This window comes from Clupea harengus, chromosome 6 (genome assembly GCF_900700415.2).
Source record: "Clupea harengus chromosome 6, Ch_v2.0.2, whole genome shotgun sequence".
NCBI lineage: Eukaryota > Metazoa > Chordata > Actinopteri > Clupeiformes > Clupeidae > Clupea > Clupea harengus.
This window is the reverse complement of record NC_045157.1, coordinates 25,974,158-25,990,745: the sequence shown is the minus strand read 5'-3', so window position 1 is coordinate 25,990,745 and position 16,588 is coordinate 25,974,158. Positions and strand designations below refer to the sequence as shown.

At 42.3% G+C, this 16,588-nt stretch overlaps 1 protein-coding gene across 5 annotated transcripts; it reads right to left on the bottom strand.

Moving 5' to 3' along the window:
* Positions 1–1,535: 1,535 nt before the first annotated feature.
* Positions 1,536–16,305, bottom strand: mapk6 (mitogen-activated protein kinase 6). 5 transcript variants are annotated; one of them, XM_031569585.2, is made up of 6 exons: positions 16,108–16,305; positions 9,660–10,846; positions 5,214–5,358; positions 4,591–4,755; positions 4,290–4,491; positions 1,536–4,156 (listed from the first exon to the last, which is right to left on the bottom strand). In XM_031569585.2, exons 2-6 carry the CDS (start codon positions 10,212–10,214, stop codon positions 3,040–3,042), a joined length of 2,184 nt encoding a protein of 727 aa, XP_031425445.1. In that variant the 5' UTR covers positions 10,215–10,846; positions 16,108–16,305; the 3' UTR covers positions 1,536–3,039. The 5 variants fall into 5 exon arrangements, with proteins under 5 accessions (XP_031425445.1, XP_031425447.1, XP_031425446.1 ...); XM_031569587.2 differs by lacking the exon at positions 16,108–16,305 and adding an exon at positions 15,221–15,616; XM_031569586.2 differs by lacking the exon at positions 16,108–16,305 and adding an exon at positions 13,822–14,436.
* Positions 16,306–16,588: the final 283 nt, after the last annotated feature.

The following is a 16,588-nucleotide window of genomic DNA, read 5'->3' as shown; positions in this document are numbered from 1 at the left end:
ACTGTTAATGCTATTGTGGTTATGCTAGTCCTCAGGTAAATAGGAAAATGTGAAGATGGTATTAATATGCATGACTTTCACCTCCCCTCTGTTATTGTTGTAACCACATTTGGTTGAGAACACTCAAAATTAAGTGTTTATTCTTTGCACCAACACCAACACACTGTACTTGAGTAGGTGGAGACTACTTAGTGGACTTTATTTGGGCCATCTAGAGTAGAATGAGCCCAAGTCAAAAAAGAGCCTTCTCTATCAGTGCCCTTAGGGCACCATGCTATGACCACATACTGTTACCTTTCAATGTTAAATGGGTATAAAAAAATTGAGTTTGAGTAAAGAGCTTGAGGGACTGCTAAGTGGGAATCATACAAAGTTCTACTCAGTCAACGTCTGTGTGCTAACTTCTCCATTTGTGTGTCCTTGTAGAGTAGTGTGAACAGGTGATCCTTGCAGAATCAGTGGACTGTGAGATTGAACTGTGCCATGTTAGAATAATATTCTTCCCATAACATTACCACCCATTTTCCTCTAGAGATGTTGAAATGTAAAGGCATGATTCTGGAGCTCCACTAGTACAGCAGGTTGTCGCCATATTGTTGTTTACTACCAGGGAGGAAATACACTGCATCTCCAAATCCTTACTGCATGATTTTGATGGCAGTGTCTGCCTTAATATCAGTCTAAATGGAAAGGTTTCCTAGTGGCCTGGCCTACGTGCGTGGCACACAGGAGGTGGGGGTGAGGCCAATGTGCTGGGATGTGCATATTATTGCTCCCAGGGCTATCCGTTTTCATGCCTATGTCTGTTCTGCCATCCAGGCAGGATTGTTTTGTTTCTGGCTTAGGTTTGTCCATTGGCCGAGGTCCAGGTATTCAGCTCTTCCAGGCTACCAGAGGTCATCAACAACTACCTACCAACAGTTCCAACAGGACCCCCCGTCCCACTACCCCACACACACCACCTACCCCCACCCTGGGCCTAGAGGATGTTCTGTCTGGGTCCTGAAAGACTAAGTCAACTGAAAACAAGGCTTTCTGCACTTGGTAAATAAGATCACAGTATTTGCTAGCATTAAAAAGCAATGGCTGTTCTTGTGACCTTTTTTTAACCTTGGCTAAAATGTAATGAGCCCAACATGAGCATGCAGCAGAGTCAACTGCAAGGCAGGTGGGAGGCAGTTTGAAAACTGGACCTTGAAAGACATGAAATGCGATTCAGCGTTTTTGGGTCTAGAGGTAGACAGGTTTGGGCAGTCAGGGGAGGGAGAACCGGTCATGGTTCTAAAACTACAACAAACTTTCCGGTCCCCTTTCACACTAGTACTTATGGAGGCTTAGGTATCAGAGGAAATAAGTCCCAGTATGTTATTTAAACATTAAAATCATGCTTTGCTGACATTTGTAAATTAACCCAGCTATTTTGGGTGTCCTGTAGTAGTGATCAAGCTTAATGTTCCCATGGTCCTTATGATAGACCTTAAATGGACTAATAGTCATTATTCCAAAAACCTTTGACTAAATGACATGATGCAAACTGGTATTTGCTGGCAATTTTTATTAATTACTTTTTTCTTATAACAGGGGAACCGATGATAAAATCTGAGTACCAGTTTTAAAGGCAAAGATGTTCTACATGCTACACCTTAACCTAATTTACTCATGCTTGCTTGGAAAAAAATATATAAACTTTTTTCATAAAAACATACACTTAAAATCAAATGAATGATGAACAGTATACTTCACCGTTAACTTCGTTTTAATGTACCTTCTGTTGGTTTCTTCCATGCACATGATTTAAACAATACATTTATATATAGCATTGTGTGAATGCATGTGTGTAATGTGTGTGTTATTTATATACATATTATAGATATATACTTACACACACGTAAACACATACACACACACACACACACGTTTAGAAAAACAAAAAAAAACAATTAAGACTTTTAGGCGCAATAAAAAAACAAACAAACAAACAAACAAAAACTCATGTATTCCTCTCAAACAGACAGCACCTATAAATTAAAAAAGGGAAGAATTTTTCCTTAAGGAGACAAAAGATGGAAAATGGAAAGCTTCTCCATATAACAAAAGAATCCTACAATTAAAAATGAACAAACATATCATCGTGCCAAAAGGAAAATGGAAGTCCAATGTCTCAGTTTCCAACAGTCACATTGAATTTACAGGTTGGTTTGTTTTCCTTTCAAAATAAATATCTCACATCTGCTAAAAATAAATAATGATCTTAACACTTCACTATGGCAAATGCAAATGATAAAAAAAAAAAATGGTTATCAGGATGAACACGAGTAAAGCACTAGTGTGGCTCTGAGTGTCTACTCTCTGCTGTTACCTTGAGGTAGATAACACATTTACAAAGTTCTACATTTAATGGTTGCTGCTGGCATCATGTCAAATAAATGGTAATAATATTAAAGAATTTTGAAGATTCTGGGAAAATACATCAATAATTTAGACTTCGTTTAAAAAAAAAAAAAAAAAAAAAATGGAAATAGATACAAGCTGGAAAAATGACCCACCACCCTTGTCTCTCTCCAATGGGCTGACTTACTCAAGGGCGGCAATGTCAATCGCGACATCTCCCACGTTCTTTTAGTGCAGTTTCCTCATCATCCTGCTTGCAACTGATTACTTTCTGTGCTCCTTCACACTCTTCATTTCCACAACTCGATCCCTCACTGCCCCTACCCAATGCACTCTTTCACATGCCTCTACAGTACACTGTGTGCAAATGACATGCCAGTTTAAAAAAATAAAAATAAAATAAAAGCATGATCATACACATGTGTGGGTCTAACAGGATGTTTCAGGCTGCTACGAAACCTTTTTTTGCTAATGTTTGAGGTTGCCTCATTTTACAAAATTGTTACCTTAAAAAATAAAATAGAAACAAGAAACCATACATAAAATGGTATGAAATGATTCAAGTAAAATAATGTACTACCACAAATAAACAATAATAAAAAAAAAAATGATAAAAACCAAGAAGTAGTCTAAATGCTGCACTGGGACTTAATTCAAATGCTTAAAAATGCTGCTGTAGGTTTTATGGGCGATCTGAGGGGAGCACTTGACAGTGGAGGGGGTCAATGTGGCCTGGATGGACTTGAGAGGCACATCGGTGGGGCCATCAAATCCGGGCAGGGTCAGGGTCTCCATCTGCATGTTGAAGACAAGCTCTCCATTCTCAGCCAGGAAGCCGTCATCCACCGCCACCGCGCTCACCACCTCTGGCTGCGGATCGAGCGCTTCAACCACCTCTTCGCGCTTACTGAAGAGCCGGTCCAGGTAGCTGGTGTAGGTCGTCTCCTTCTGCAGTTGCTCATCCTTGCGCACATCCCAGCACATCCCGGCCTCGTCTATCAGGCAGCTTTCTTCGCATGCGGCATCCACATAGCTCCCAAAGCTCTCCCATGGATTGGGTGCCCGACCTCCGAGTTGGGCCAGGTTCACCAGGCACTTCTCTTCCTTCTCCTGGCTGATGGACTTCGACATGGAGCTGCGCGTCTCCAGCTGGGACACAGAACTGTTGAGTTCATTGAGGAGGCCCACCTCGCTGGGCTCAGGCTGAAGGCTTAGCTTGATGGTACCTGCGATGAAGGAGTCAAAATCAAAGGCATGGCCTTGATTCTGGTTCAAGTCCTTTTCCTGCTCACTGTCCTTCTCTGGGACCTGGTTCTGGGTGGCTACACGAAGGGCGATCTGTGCCTTGACCAGGCCATTCTTCTCACACTTGGTCTTGCCTTTCTTGTCAATCTTGTCTTTGCTCTGTTGCTCCTTCCAGTTTGACAGGTCGATGATAAGCTTGGGCTCATAGTAGTGGTTGACTTCGCTCTCACGCCAGATAAGGTTGTCCAGGTACGAATGGGACACGGCTTTGTAGTTACAAGTATGGCCGCACTCCAGGTCACAGTATTTGTTCTCGTGATGGTCCTCATGCTGCCAGGAATCAAAAGAGGGGTCATCCAGGAACTTCTCCCGCTCACCATCCATATACTTGCGGGGGTCGACCTGTACCTCCTCCTCATCGGTGACATCAGACATGGCACGGGGATCCCGCTGCACTTCCTCGGCCTCATGGGTACTGTGAAGGTGCCAATCTTGGTCCGAGAACTGGCTATCATGATACCTGAATGAAGTCGCAGAACGAAAAAAAACTTAATTAGCATTGAAGTTACATGGATTAAAGAGGTAGCATTCCTTGACTCTGGTACAGAGATGGTAAAGTGCTGTACTTTATGGTATGATGGTATAGTGCTCACCTGTCCCAGTTGTAGACATGGCTATGGCTCTGGTCCATCAGTAGGATGTCATCCACCTCATCCTCAATGTGGAACGGGTGGCTGGAAATGGGTTCGTCCAGGGGGAAAGAGTAATCACTCATGTAAGGGTGTGATAGGGCCTCCTCTGCGGTTAACCGATCCATGGGATTGAAAGTCAAGATCTTCTCCAGGAAATCTAGGGCTGTAGAAATAGTGTTAAATGATCAGTAGGCAATTTTTTTGAGAAACTTGACTTTCACCTAATGAGCAGACTGAGGAGTTTCAGAGGTAGTTGACTGACCTTCAGCACTGACGCCGGGAAGCAGCTTGGCAAGGGGGGTCTGAGGTTCGGACATGTCTTTCTTGATGAAAACTGGGATGACGCTCTGCAGCTCCTGCCGATCCTCCTCGTGGATCACAGGAATGGACTCCAGAATCAGCTGCATCTGCTCCAATTCATGGGCCCCTGTAATAGGACAGCCACATCACTGGATTTAATGATTTGAAATGGATAACCTCTGCAAGAACTCCAAGCTCACAGTGTTTTTCATCCCATTAAAATGGGTGAGCCAGACACTTGGTAATGTAGCTAATGTGTTAAGCTAAGTTCAACTAGCTTGTGTGTTGAGCAAAGGACTGGTATCTGGTTACTTTTGCTAGGCAACCTTGCAAAGAGTGGGAGGCCAAAGCGCTCTGACAAGCTCTACCATTGACATTTTCTTGAGGTGTTTTTTTGGGGGGGGGATTGCACAAAAGGGTAAAGGGTTGGTTCATCATTTACTGATGCAACACTATATGAACAGCATGCCATAATACTGTACTTGAGACATTTCCTGACTGCTTTTTTAACTGGGGGTACTTCCAGAAGCCCTGACCTACTGTTCGCTGATACTATTAAACCATTAAACTCAGTTTAACAGTTACCTGCAAAGAGGGTCTTCCCTGTCAACATCTCAGCAAAGATGCAGCCAGCTGCCCACATATCGATTGCTTTGGTGTAGTTGTTTGGGGAGAGCAGCAGGCGAGGAGATCGGTACCATTTCGTCACCAGTCCCTCAGAGAGATGACCCTGCAAACAGAGTTAAGAAAGGAGGTCAAACACGATATCCTAAGTGTTTACTTTCATGATGGCATGAGAAAGAGAGAGGGCAAGTAAACAGATGCCTAGTCTGCACTCATACATATCTATAAGTGTGTGACATCTGGAAAGACCATACAAAGCCCTCCCATTGCTAAAAGAGTAACCAGCGGGCTCGAGTGTGTCCCTCTCTGGCATTCAGGGCAGACCAAACCAGATGGGGCACGTGCGGCCTCTGTCAGCAGCTGTAGCGGCCGCCTCATAGAGCTAGATAATCCACTCGTGCCCGTCCCCGAATGCCAGGCAGACAGATCAGTGACACCAATCTGCACTTCTGGGCCACTGTCAGCAACACAGCACAGGTTTCAGGGCTTGCCCTGTGGAACCTCAATGATCCCGATGTAGGTGGATGGGCAAGGGGGATGGCTGCCATGATACACATGTCTCAAGTCTCTCTATGGTTTATGGTGTCTGACCAACATTAGTATCAACGTAGCATAATCATGGTGATTGTTTCTTCCTCACAACAGGCTCCCTGCCAATAAGAGTGGGCTTCACACTGGATTCTAAGGGTTAGAATTGAAACCCAAAGATGCAGTCAGTCCAACGTTGCTCAACTACATGGACAAAGTAGTGCTTGTGTATAATACCTAGTAGGGCTGAACGATTTGGGGAAATAATCTAATTGCGATTTTTTTCCCCCCCAATATTGCGATTGCGATTTAATATGCGATTTTTTTTGTTTTATCTTAATTTTTTTCCCCAACAAATCATAATGAATGATTTCAATATGACCAACACAATATTAGATACATTTAGTGTCAAATATTATTTCCCACAATACATTTTTTTATTTAACTGCTCATTACAGAATCAAGAACAACAAATCGGTGGCTTTGCCACTGTGCATTTAAGTAATTTAAACAAAGTCATTGTAAGAATAAACACAAGGCATGCACTTTTTAAACACCATCTTAAAAAAAAAAAAAAAAAAATTATAATTTTAAATTTTTTAGATCACGTTTTTAATCGCGAACTTTGCGGTTAGAAAATCGCATTCTATCATATCGCGATTAAATCGCAAATGCAATTAATCGTTCAGCCCTAATACCTAGACTGTGTTGCATAATGAGGAGGACTTTGGGGAATTCAGAGGGTGGAAAAGAAAGTCTACAACGGTGAAAAAGTTGCGTTTTGGTCTTGCATTTATGTGACAATGGCATATTTTAGAAAAGGGTTGAGACAAAGAGTGGAGACTTTGAAACGCAGCCCTTGTATCGCCATGTGGACATTGAAAACAATGACGACACGGGCCCAACTTTATCCAATCACCTTTCATTCTCAGAGAGGCTTCAGGCCAAACTCCACCCTCCAAAGCCTCCCCTACATTTTCAATGGAAAATGGACTGCATTTATATGCCGCTTTTCTACCCATTGAGCACTCAAAGTGCTTTACAGATGAATGCCTCAGACATCTACCTATTCACACATCGATGGCGGAGGCTACTTTCTAAGGTGCCAACCTGCGCATCAGGAGCGGTTGGGGGTTCCGTGTCTTGCTCAAGGACACTTCGACACTTGGTGAGGAGGAGTCGGGATCGAACTAGCAACTTCTATGAATGGCAATGAACAGAAAACATATTTTTGACAGAACGAGTAGTGACGAGACAATGTCTGGTAACACATCTTTATATGTGAGTTAATGAAGGTGGATGTGTGTTGAGGTAGCTCTGGGTGAGTGGTAAACTCCACTGAAAGGAATGACTCACTCCCTCTCGCCTGACTCTACCCCTCTCATTTCATAAGTGAAGACGGAAACAACAAGTGCAATGACGAATGAATCACATTTTCTTAACCCCTCTAGGGAACGAGACAAAGAGACAAGACAAAAAAAACTCTTTTCAGACTGCCTAAGCACAAGGATGGTGATGCACACCAGTATGTGTTGGGGACAAAAATAATTATAAAAAAACACACACACACACAACACTAAAAACACTCAGGGTTTAAGCATGGCAGCTGACTGTGGCACCAGGTGTATTTATAAACAAACTCCTGTGAGACATGGTATGGATTAGCGGTCAAACATCTGTAGTGAAAGGGGACCAGACTCTTGGTCATGTGCCACACACACAGGGGCATGATTTTGGCACCGCCGCGCAAACAAAAGGGCTCTTTCATCAACACTACCACAGCAGCTCCTACTCATTATGGCAGCTCTTATGGTGCCTATGTGCTCTGATACAAGGGCTTGTTGACAAGTCTGCAGTTCTCCAAATGAATTTATTTGGATGCAAGACCACCTGTATCTAAATAGGCAGCTCTATGTGACATGCCGGTAAACCTGCTTTCGCTCTGCTGTTAAATCTTTGTCCAACACATTTTCACCAAGTTATTATGTGACTTCTTTATCCTGTGTGCCATATCCAACCACAGAAAGCCTCAGGGCTGCAGGGAAACCATCAGAGATGCCCACACCGCCTTGAACAAAATATCAAGAGCCAATGCAAGAGGATCAGCAGACCCCGTGCTCTCCCCAACCCCCCATCCAAAAATGGCCCAGACAAAGGCTGCCTGGGAAAGAGGAGAGCAGGAAGGGGGAGGGGAAAGGGTTGTTTGATCAGAGCTGCACGTGAATTCCTGAGATTCTAGAGTCTGGGCAGATTTTCACCGCCAACAGAAACTTAACCGTCTCACAAAGCCTGTGCATGCACTCAGTGGCTTGAAGCAGAATGACTCTAAAAAAAAAATGCCACAGCAGTTTAACCAAAGATGGTAAGGCTATATATTTAGATATAGACAACTATTTATTTCATTGCATGTTGTGCTCTGTGTCGTACAAGCAGGCCAAGTTTTCCCTTCTCAGGTAGAGGAAGATACTCTTTTTTTGTAACCACAAGACAAGCATGACACATGGGTTCTTGAAGCCAGCATAAATGTGTTGGACAGGTTAACACTAAGGCAAACAGGCTATCTTTATTTAGAAACTCCTGACATTCAAATAGTTTCAGGTTGAGTCCTGCAACTATTTGTGAAAGGCCAACTGTCACCCGTGCACAGACACAGCTGCCCGTTTCATTATTGGTTGCACTTAATGAAGAAATGGGCACTAGACATGATATTTCTTGTAAAAAAGCCACAGAAGCCAAAGAGCATGACTAATCAGCGGCGGTGCCTAGTAGGTCGAGGGGTGTCGCCCTAAGTCACAATGGTTTTCACAGCAGAGACAGACAAAAGCCCCGAGTCTGGCCCACATGTGCGGTTCTCACATCGGTCTGCTGTCTTAGCACAACATGGAAATGCTGACAGCAGAGGAAGATGAGTACGAGTCTCCAGCAAGGCTTCACTTATCTTTCCATCAAGAGAAACTAGAAATGCCAAACAGACTGCTTGTATCGGGGCAGACACCCAGGAGCCCAAAATCAAGCAGCAAATAAATAAACCCTGCACGGACAGAGGCATCCTTCATGCTAGGGACAGGGCGCAAGAGCAAAAAAAGGCACCAACCTTCAAAGCAAACCTCACCTTTACACAACACACCCCCAGCTGCTCTCTCTTTTCACCTGTAGTAGGCATTCAGCCAGGCTTCTAAAAAACCCATAGGTGGCTAGATGCATAAACTTTAAGTCGCTGGGTAACTGACAGCTCAACCCAATTTAAAGTGAGGCCCATCTGGCGAGCAGAGGGTAATTTGGAGGGTAATCAGCTGCATGGTAAAACTTGACTGGTGAATAATCTTAGACATCTACTTAAGTCCACTAGCCTATGGTGTGACCTACTTTAAACAACCAGCACCTATCACAGTCATTTAAGACGTCAATCTAGACATGAATGCCAAAAGAAAAGAAAAGCCAATACACAAATCAGCAATGAGGGGGAAAACCCACACACACACACTACACCACTACTTTGTCAACAACCTGTGGACCTTGCCTTTACATTTTATAGATAGATGATATTACACCAAGGTGACAGGAAGTCAGATCTGAAAAATGGGATGTGAACAGACCGACCCACAGGTCCGCAAAGGCCTCAACTAGGACAGGAAGGCAAGGCATCAGTATGGGATCTAAGGCAGAAACATACATCCTCTTAAGTCCCAAGACATCATTTTTAAAGAGGACTAGCAAGAGCCAGATGGCGACACGGTCAAAAGCAACAGTTGGTGAAGTGAATACAGCCATTGGAAAAACACACCCTTTGTCACACCTTCCATTGAGTAGTCACTGCACACGACAGAAAAGCAACAACCAAAGTGGAGGGGGGGTTAAACCATTTAACAAACACTTTACCTTGTGGGAGTAGTGTGGGTCCATGATGCGAGCCAGGCCGAAATCTCCAATCTTGAGCACCAAGTCTTCTGTATTGACAAAAAGGTTGGCGGGCTTGAGGTCGCGGTGCAGGACATTGGCCGAGTGGATGTACTTGAGGCCACGCAGAAGCTGGTACATGAAGAGCCGGGCGTGTTCCTCGGAGAGCAGGCCCTGCTCCAGCAGCTTGCACAGGTCTGTCTCCATGTACTCCTGCACAATGTAGACGGAGTTCACCTCGGTCAGGGAGCTCACGTCCTCCGTTAGATGCCTCCCGCTTGGCCCCACTGTTTCAAACACTTTGACAATATTGTCATGATCCAGCCTCCGGATGATCTTGATCTCACGCAGAGCATGCTTTACACTCTGTGGGTCAGTCAGCACAATCTTCTTTACCGCCACCCTCTTGTCACAATCCGTGTCCACAGCAGAGAACACCAGACCATTGCCGCCATAGCCTAGCGGCTTTAAGTCCATGTAGCGTGGACCCAGGTCAAAGCCATGAATGTTCATCAGGCTCTCAAACTTCTCAGCCATGTTTGGTACCCCTCAGGCAGAACACTTCTTCTATGTTTGTCAAGGGTGAGGAAGTGTTGGACTTTTATGAAGCCAACCGTGAAATGAAAAATCTTGGCTTTCCCTCGACAATATTGTAATACCTAAGTCTGTATTATTTTCCTAGACCAACAAGCCACAGTGGATCTCTCTGTTCCCCCTCTCTAGCCCTCAGTGTCTTCTCAGTGTATGATAGAGTGAGATCTTGGATATGTAATTATACTGTGAAGTCATTTCACAATGTGTTTTAAGAACCTTTGCCTCTAATGGGATTCCTTTACAAACTTGACTACAATAATGGAATGGATTATTGAGGCCAATTAAAAAATATCAAACAAAAGCTAAATTCCTAAAGTATCTTATACCATCCTCACAGTGCAGATACATTCAGTGTATGACTGGTCCTGAGCAGCATTGTTCAATTTTAGTAGAACTACTATTAAATATTCTGTTGTGTTGTTTTTTTTTATTTTTTATTTTTTATTCAAATTAACCACCTGACTGAAAACAAAACTGGCAGCTGACTTACACAGATCTCTTTCCCTCAGTGATCGGGTGGCTCAAGCTCACCACAGTCGCAATCAAAACTATCCTCCATCTTACATCGGGGTAACCTGAAACAAATAAACAAAAAAACAAACAAATTAGTTCAAAGTTACAACCATACAAATTAGTCTATGTGGTGTGACACAAATAAAGAAAAAGATCCCTCGCGCTACCTCGATTTTCACTCGCATGAGTGGTGTCTAATAGAAATACCGTTTTTAGTTTGATAAATAGGTAAATAGATAAAACTGGTGCCAGGGAAGTGAACCCTACCCCCAACATATATACATAACTGTGACTCGAAATATAAACATTGACTCAAACTTGACTGGCAAGTGGCAAGTCTTCCAACACTGTAACTCACATATTCTGGCGTCTGCTTCACAATACCGTCACAGCAGGAAGACTAGCACACTTTAGCTGCGTTCCGGCCACGTTGCAATATGCCGGGAGGGAACTTTTCTTTTTTCTCAGACATTAGGATAGACATATTAGCTACACTGTAACGTCGAAACACTTAACGGACTTTTAACCATATACCATGTTAACTTAAGCCGTTATTTGAAACATGAAGATTTAATTACATTTGCGTGGAAATCTAAATGCCTATGGCATATGGATTTTCATTGTATAGCTATGCTACTTAGCCAACGTTGCATACAGAATTTAATAAAATGTGACTAAGTATATAAATATATAGCAGTAACTTCAGTTATCCAATATGTGAACTTGAAAGTGAACTCAGCCACCTTGAGAATCACTGTTATTCGGCACTGTCGTAACGTTAATTTAACTAACAATACACGTCTAATCCAAGACACATCTTTCCATCCCAAATCAGGCACAGAATCGTGTAATGTAAGTAAACGGTCGTGAGTTATGTAGCTAACATATAATGTCTGTGATTTAAGTCACAGAAACACATCAAGTTACGATACCTTTCACGAACTACTGTTAGCCGTTTCAATCCTTGGCTACGGTGCATTGGAACTTAACGGTGGCAGCCATTTCCGATGTTAATTCGAGTTGGGGTCAGTAAGGATTCGGATATAAATGGGTACGTTACCCCATCTTATTTGACAGCTGAGTTCACGTTAAATAAAATAATGTTACCAGCTCTGCCTAATGTTACCCTGAAATACCGTAGTAAGAAAACAAATAGTCATCAAAAGGTTTGTTAGCTAGTTAGTCAGCAAGTAATGTTAATTTAACGTTTTATTCCAAGTAATCTAGCACGTTAACCTTAGAACGTCTTAGTAACAAAATAAAGTAAAAAACCTAACTTTGCCTTAATCCCGACATCAAATTTCACCAGACATCACCCCCCAAAATGCAAGAGACGGGGCATTTCCAGTCAGCTGGGGTGTCACGTAACGAAGCTTATGCTAACGTTATCCTATCGATAGCTTACAAAGACAAAACCATAACGTTTTAGGTATTAGTTAAGCTACGTAAACATGGTCAGACCTGTTGTTCAGAAGCGTATCTAGACATCTTATTCTATCACAAGTTTTGTAACGTTAATCAGTTACCGTAACCTTAGGTATCCTTTTAGAATAATGACGTCTCAATGTTAACACGATATCCTAACGTTACTAACAAGACGGCGCCACGAACACCACCGTCGACGGTAACATTTGGCGTTAAATAGACCCAATCTTGGATAAATTCACGATCTGTTTGTGGCTGTTAAGTCAACGTTAAATAAGCATTATAGTAGCATCATGGTTAGAGATGTATTAAATAGGTATATTCACATTAACCGAGCCAACATACAATGACTTCATATTAGCCAGCTAGCTAGGTTTCTGTAAAGGTCCAGGTTTCTTTCGGCATGTTATGCCGTGCTGATTTAGCTGGGCATAACGTTATACAATCACTCAAGTTACACTGCGAATTTCCCATGGATATCCGACGATATTAATGTCACTTATATATGATACATTTATATCATACGTTTGATGCTAACATTAATTAGCAAAATATCCCATGACCTGAACAAAGAATTCAACTGCGAGCTAGCTTGCAAGCTAACCTCAGTACATTCACAATTACTTGAGTCCAGACAATCATGCTAGCTAGCTATCCTTAGTTAGCCTTTTACTGGCTAGAATTTCGAACACAAAGGGCGACGTCGAAAAATGAGCCATACGTGAAAATAACATAATTCACGGCTTCTCTAAACACTGTCAAATCATTGTAAGTATAACAGAATAACTTACTATTCTCATCCGTCTCATTTGTAATTTTCTTTACTGGGTAAAGGATCGCGCAGTGCTCCGCTCCTGCTCGACCGAGTCTATTGCAATCGCCATTTAGACCATTGTACCTATGTTGGCTGAGCAGCTGCGTCAGTCATTCAGAATCGGGGGAGGTGATTATGGAACTGTGGCGGTAAATTCGAAAACTTTACACAAATATTTTGTGTCATGATTATGGATAAGCGTTCTCATTTAATGTTGTCTTTTAGTACATATATATATATATATATTACTTAAGATTAATATTGAATGTGCCATTCAAAATGTAATGAGTTTATGAAACGCATTCAGGTGGATACCATTGAGAGTTCACACATTAAATAAAAATGCATCTTAGGGCACTGATTCCACGACATTTTACTGTAGGCCACGGCACTACCTGTAACAGTTTCATAGTCATAGTGACACATAGAAAGCGTGGAAAGGACACCCCTCTTTTCCCTAGGCCACAAACAGGACCCAAGTTTTCAACCTTATGAGTCTCAGTAAATGTGTGATCTAAAATTGGTCACGAATGCCATTTAAGCTGTAGACCTAAGATCAGCTAGCTTAAAGGCCCTGCACACACGATTTTCAAGGGTGTGGAACGTTATGTTATAATTCTGCAACTTACCTAATAATGATCTGATATCTAATTTAATTCGACGTTACCAACTCGAAATTCTAGGGTGTTTTGGAGTCTTTTTTCATACGAATAATGAATTAATTTAGTTGCAGTTACAACATTCAATAGCCCAGCAGGCTATATTTAAACCTCATCGTTCTGGGTCCCGTTAGCCTACCTTTTGACGTCTCACCGTTGAACGCTGACCTCCAGGCTTGTAATTTAGCCACAAAATTATCAAACGTCTGGGCTATTCCGACGTTGGAGGGGATGACTCGTATTTTTATTATACCTAATGTTTGGCAGTGTTTTGATCCTGCGTATATGGGGAGATTTAGTCAATATTAGCCCACTCTGAGTCGTCCCTCTCTTCTGGTTCTCTGGGCAGACGGAGAGCCTGCGACGTTTAACGTTAGCTGTTCAGGACTCGGTCAGTGTCTTCTTGGGGACAGACTGTTTAGGCTGTTGCAGCAGTATGAATCCCTTGCAGTCTGCACAGCAGTAATCGATGGACGCCCTGGTTTCCAAGCTGCAGTCTATGACTTCTTCAAATGTTAACCTACTCGACGTATCATTATTCGAAAACAAATGTCATATTTTTTGCTAAAAAGCATAGTCATCTATGGGGCAGAATATCACAATCGTGGTCTTTCGATCCATACATGCGACGGGATCCCAGCCAGGAGTGATGAATGGGCTGAAGAAACGTCAGCCCTGCGTGTAGGCTATGCGGGACTGTAATGCAGTGCATCAGCAGCAGAGGCGGACCATGTGAACAACCATGTGCTCCAGAATGCAGCAGCACAGAGACCCACACAGTATACGAGTTTGGACTACAAGAATTCTTTTGGTTCTGGACAAGGACAGAAAGGAAAGAAACTTTCTGGACCTAGGCTAAAACCTTAATTGTAATGCAGGATTTATCTCACAGAGAAATTAAAATGGCACAATAAATATAAATGGGATGATTATTAAAAACAGCACTTTGGTCAATGTGAGTGGTTTTTAAATGTGCTTTATAAAAAGATATGACTTTGACTTTGAAAAACGTTGACCAAGACGTCAATTTATTGTATTTGGAGAGCAGAGGGCAGTTGGTGAAGCATCTGTCAGTGAAGCATTTTTTCAAAGGATTCATTCTTAAAGGCTCAAATTGAATGCGTCATTATGTTATTACATGTAATTTATACATCCCTGTTACTTGTTAGCTGCGACCCAAAATATATTATTCCCACACAAGGTGACTGCCCCTAGACTGTCTAGCTCATCATGGCAACTTGGCCTATCGTCAGGCACTCCGCCCTGCATAAACAAGGCAGGTGTGTGCTTTAAGGCTAAAAGGCCAGGTTTTCTTGTTTACTCTTACGCATACATTCAGATGGTCTGGCTTATTTTGTGAACGGTCAACTGTAAAAAAAAAAAAAAAAATGTTTATAGTATAATGTGTTGATGTCACCATAGCTATTTTGTAAGAGTATGGCAATAGGCCTGTCTTGTCTGCTGAGGGTAAAGGCCATACATCAGATTCCACGTACATGGACATTAGTCACAATTACAATTATCAGAAAGTCTCTTACCATCCACATTTCAAGAAGGTGTAATATCGGTTAAGATATGTAACATCAAATTATCTGTAGTGCTTGACAGGTAACAGTGATGTCAGATAGCCTCAAAGTGAAAGTCAGAAATACCCCCTGCACTGTTTATAAAAAAGCTGTAAAAAAAAAGCATTTGTAGTGATATCAAGAGTTAGAGTTCTGTTATACTGTTACAAACTGTTGTCTCACAACAGAAGTTCCATATCAATTGTTCTTGTATCTTTGCAGGCTGAGGCATGGTATAATGAAATCAGTAATCAAACTCTTGATGGAATGTTTCATAATCTATGGTTTACATAAGGCTGAATAGGTTACCCCACACATTCATTTTTTTCCTGTATTTGTCTTTGAGAAGTACAGCTGGAAACATGACCACTGTATTGTTAATACAAGGGCAAGGGTTAATTCAAGGACAGTGTTTTAATGGTGCCTCTGCATCCTTGACATTTGTTAAGTCCTCTAAAGCACCTCTTATGAATGTGTTATTACATGGCCCTATGAAACAATGAACAACAGATTAATTTGACCTGAGAAACTCCATATTAGACGACAATGTATGTCTCTCATGAAGCCAAACTAAAAGGGGGCATTTCTTGTTCTGTTTTTAAGGAGACTTAACTGATCTGTGGCTTGCTAGCTGAACAGACTGTTCCTACCGGTTGGCAAGTCAGCCCAGCGTACCAAAATGAAATGGACCAGAACTTTCTGAAGCACTTGAAGTAGCAAGTAAGTGAAACAGATGAAATTATGAAAGTTTCTGACTGCTGGTACAACTCTTACAATAAAGTAGCTACACTCTCGATGTGGTATAATAACCACATTGTTGTCAGTGGGAAGAAAGTTTAGCGAAGTCTCCATTCACTTACCATGGTTGATAGTGTTCATGTTTTTCAGAACCAACATGTTTTATTTAATAATCCATGTATATGTCCAAAAGGAAAGACGAATCTGTGACTCAGTATCCACAAGAATCAGTGTGCAGAATAGCCAATTGAAGAGATGTAGCTAGTTGGTGTGGTCTTGATCACCATGTGCAGCTGTTTCTGTGGTGAGGTGAGGCTCCATGGGGAGCTAATATAGGCCAGCATAGAAGGGGAGGAGATTTCACTCTGTATGGCTTGGCCTGTCAGTGATGGTCACAGTCCTACTGCAGACCACTCAACACCTTTTTGACATGCGCTCTCTCTCCCTCCCTCTCTCTTTCTCTCTCTCTCTCTCTCTTCTCTCTCCCTCTCTCTCACTCACTTCTCCTGCTGTCACATACGCTCACTCACTAACAGACTTTCACTCCCTGATTGTTCTCAACAAGTACCTAGAGCACAGTCTTGAGAACAACTGTTGACTGAT

Bases quoted from the DNA above. Each gene is read 5' to 3' on its own strand.
- mapk6 (XM_031569585.2), bottom strand. From the start codon at position 10,214: ATGGCTGAGAAGTTTGAGAGCCTGATGAACATTCATGGCTTTGACCTG. The intron at 4,756-5,213 runs GTAACTGTTAAA...GTCCTATTACAG, and splicing joins AGGGAAGACCCTCTTTGCAG to GGGCCCATGAATTGGAGCAG. The intron at 4,492-4,590 runs GTCAGTCAACTA...CTATTTCTACAG, and splicing joins TCCCGGCGTCAGTGCTGAAG to CCCTAGATTTCCTGGAGAAG.